This window comes from Suricata suricatta, chromosome 6 (assembly GCF_006229205.1).
Source record: "Suricata suricatta isolate VVHF042 chromosome 6, meerkat_22Aug2017_6uvM2_HiC, whole genome shotgun sequence".
Taxonomy (NCBI): domain Eukaryota; kingdom Metazoa; phylum Chordata; class Mammalia; order Carnivora; family Herpestidae; genus Suricata; species Suricata suricatta.
The window spans coordinates 120,741,075-120,744,536 of record NC_043705.1 but is presented as its reverse complement, the minus strand read 5'-3'; the positions used below and the strand labels follow the sequence as shown (position 1 = coordinate 120,744,536).

At 40.0% G+C, this 3,462-nt stretch overlaps 1 protein-coding gene across 1 annotated transcript in view; it reads right to left on the bottom strand.

Annotated features, from left to right (window-relative positions):
• Positions 1-1,257, bottom strand: part of LOC115293218 (UDP-glucuronosyltransferase 3A1-like) — a 10,295-nt gene extending 9,038 nt beyond the window's left edge. The window contains 2 exon segments of the mRNA XM_029940999.1: positions 741-1,215; positions 1,217-1,257. Coding sequence (XP_029796859.1) covers positions 741-1,215; positions 1,217-1,242 — 501 coding nt within the window. The 5' untranslated portion in view covers positions 1,243-1,257.
• Positions 1,258-3,462: the final 2,205 nt, after the last annotated feature.

Below are 3,462 nucleotides of genomic sequence, written 5' to 3'. Positions count from 1 at the left end.
TTACTTTTTTTTTCCTCTTCTTTTTTATGGTGGTGGGGGTGGTTATGTTTAAATGAAGTTGCTTTTACAACACCAAAGACTTAATCATCCATTTCCTACATAAAAGGTAGCTACTTTTTTGCATGGACCTCAAGCATATTGTAGTATAGAGGTGGAAGTTAAGGAAAGGTATTAAGCAGGCTGTGTTGTAGCTTATGAACAAGTAATAAATTGTATCATTTATCTTGAAGGTATCATAGATAAGCTGCTATATAACGATTGCCACTTCAGATAGCTGTGAAATTAGGTGATTAACTAGTTGTTACTTAACCTTCTAATTTCTGTATAAGTCTAATTACATGGAACAGAAGTCGGTGTTTTGATTTTTTACTTTGCTTTTCTGTTTGGAGTGTCATTGTAACTACTGTATTGTAAATGATGGAAAATAACTGCATATGTTAAAAAAAATATGAAACTTTATAAAGTAAAATAAAATAAAATAAAATAAAATTTCAAAAAAATGTGATAAGTGGATAGATAGGTTTCATATTAAGTATTTTTACCAAAATAAAATAAAATTTAAAATAGAATAGAATACAATAAAATAGACTATAAAAATAAAAATAAAATAAATATGTTTATTCTAGGGGTTTTGTTTGTCTCACCTACTTCACTCCCGGTTCCCACCAGGAGGGGAACCACTAACTCTACACTGAAGAGCTCTGTATGACGTCCCTGCTGAGTGCTAAGGTTTTACTTACTTGTGGTACTGGTTTAACAGGTCTGGCCATTAGGCCTCCAACATACACAGTGTTGGGAAGCAGAGGCCTAGCAAATTCAAGGGCAAAGTCAGAGTTAACAAACCACAGCTCTGCTTTCTTTAGAAGATGAGACAAAACCGGCCTAGAGCCCTCTGGAAAATGTTCCTTGATGGCGTTGTCAAACGAAGACTGGATTCGCCATTGGATAATGAAAAAATTAAAGAACATCAGAAAATTCTTCACTCTGCCCCAGAAGTCCATGCGGTCGGTGAGAAAGGAATGAAATACGGGAACATAAGACACAGGGCTTGGTAGCCCAAGGTCCACACTTCCAAACTGGGTGGGAAGAATCGACACAAATGGCTTCCCAAGCTTCTCAGCCACCAGGAAAGAACAGAAGTCAAATCCTTCAACAAATAACAGGTCAAACTTCTCTTTTTTAAAGTAATCCATGATATCACCTCTCAGAAAAATCACTGCATTGAATTCCCAGTTGTTCCATTAACTTTACAAGACTGTCAATTGTCTCTCTGTAAACAACAACAACAACAACAACAACAAAAAAACCACACACAAAACACACACAAATAATGACAAATATTCATTGGAGATGTTAATTTCACAATATGGAGCAGACTCTTTGGCTCAAAGAAAATAGCCCAGGTAAGTAAGACCATATCTGGCAGTAGCCACCTATTATACCAGTGCCCAATGAATACTCTGCTCTGGTTACTCTGGTCCAGGTGTTTCTGCTTCCTGAAATGTTCTCCCCTCCTCCCCTCCCCTGTCTCTGACGAATCTATATATACCCACTATCAGAGTTAATTCAAGGTCCTTCTGCTTTGGAAGCATTCCCAGACACTAGCAGACCTCAAAAGGTTCATTTCTAGATGATGCATTCTGTGATACCCTCTTTAACTTTCATTTGTATACTGACTTTTAATAGGTGACTATCCTATTTCCTAATCAAACTGTGGAAGTAACATCCTGGCATCAATACTCGTATAGCCCTCTCACCTTAAATTGAGAATAGCCTGAATTTGACAAATTACCTCACACAGTGAACTTTCTGAAGGTAATTATTAGAATACCAATTCTAAGCTGAACATGAGATTTATATCTTCCTACCAGAAAAGATTAACATTTAAAACAAACAAAAATAAAAACCTTAATGGAGCTAATTACTATCCTTTCCACTTAATGCCCAGCTGGAGTATTCACCAAAGTTCCTGTTATAAATTTAACCAATATCTATTATGACTGTTGTCTATGGCACTATTTCAGGAATTATTCTTCTTCAGTGTCTTTTCACTGAATGTTTTTGCATTGCCTACCAGGAAAAGTATCATTTTCATACAGCGTGAAGGCAAATAGATGAGAATGTTGCTGACCAGGTACAGGTAAAAGTGCTTTGGGGACCCACAGGCCTCCTACTTAAATGAAGTACTAAGAGAATCAATGGCCTGGCAAACCTGTACCTGTACAACACTACACGACGTCAGCCCACTGAAAGAAGGCCCACAGGTGAGAGCTCATTGCCAATATGCAGATGTCTACCTGGGGTTTAAAATCAACTTTGTATGACAACAGATGATTAGCTGAAATTATTCTCTTTTATATTTTATGTGATTTCACGTAAAAAAGTGACTGCTAAATATTGGTGACAAGCTCAAGATATAAAGTACAAAACCCTCAAAAGTGGAGCATTAATCATATCTGAAATTAAGTTAATGAATTGAAAAATATATAAAGCTCTGTGCTTAGCATATTATATCATATTTATCATGTGTGCAAAACCAGTCTCCAAAGTAATCAAGCTGAGGGAGAAGAGGTAGGATATGGAATTTAAAAATATAAGGAGTCAAGATGGCAGAGAAGTAGGGGGACTAGAATTTCCCTCCTCCCTCAAACACAGCAATATTGAGGTCAGAAAATGTGGAATACCAGGAATCCAGGCTGCAGAGTGACAGAAAAATCTTCACAGGTGGACAGAGACAGCTTCACAGGTGGACAGAGACAGCTTGGTGGGACAGAGGTGTGTGTATATGCTAAGATGGGGTAACAGATGGGGTAGGCACGGAGGGGGAACCTCTTTGGTGGAGAGACAAAAGGAAGGGAAAGAGAGGCTGTAGAAGTGTGGGGGTGTATTTGATAAGAGAAAAACCTCTCTGGACCACAGACTGGGGAACAAGCGATATGGAGAGAGCCAGTTTCTTCTTTGCCAACAGCCTTAAGAGTGAAGATTAGAGTTTTCAGGGGTGCATGAGTACTCCAAACTGGAACCACTGCTGTGTGCACACACCTTTATGGGAGAGGAGTCAGCCCCTGGCTCCTTAGTGATCTCGAGGTGCACTGAGAGAGAACACTCCACTCTCTTGAGTACTGTAGAAGAGGGTTTATTGCTGGCGCCCCCTCCAAGGACAATAGACCCCGCAGGAACCAGCCAGAGGCCCTTTGTCAGCTGTGTGGAATTGTGCTACCCCAGAACCGATCTGCACGGAGCAGGATCTTTTATGACATCAGGGTTTCAATCCCACCTCAGTGCCTAGGATGTGTGGGAGCCCATGAAACAGGACATGCCTGCCACCCACGTTACTTCAGGCTGGATGAACAGCATGGCTTGAGACACCCAGTCCAAGAAGGAGAGTCGGGGGAGTTGCCATTTTTTCCCCATCAACAACACGATGGGGCTTCAAGGAGCAGTATAGTGGCCTCCATTGGA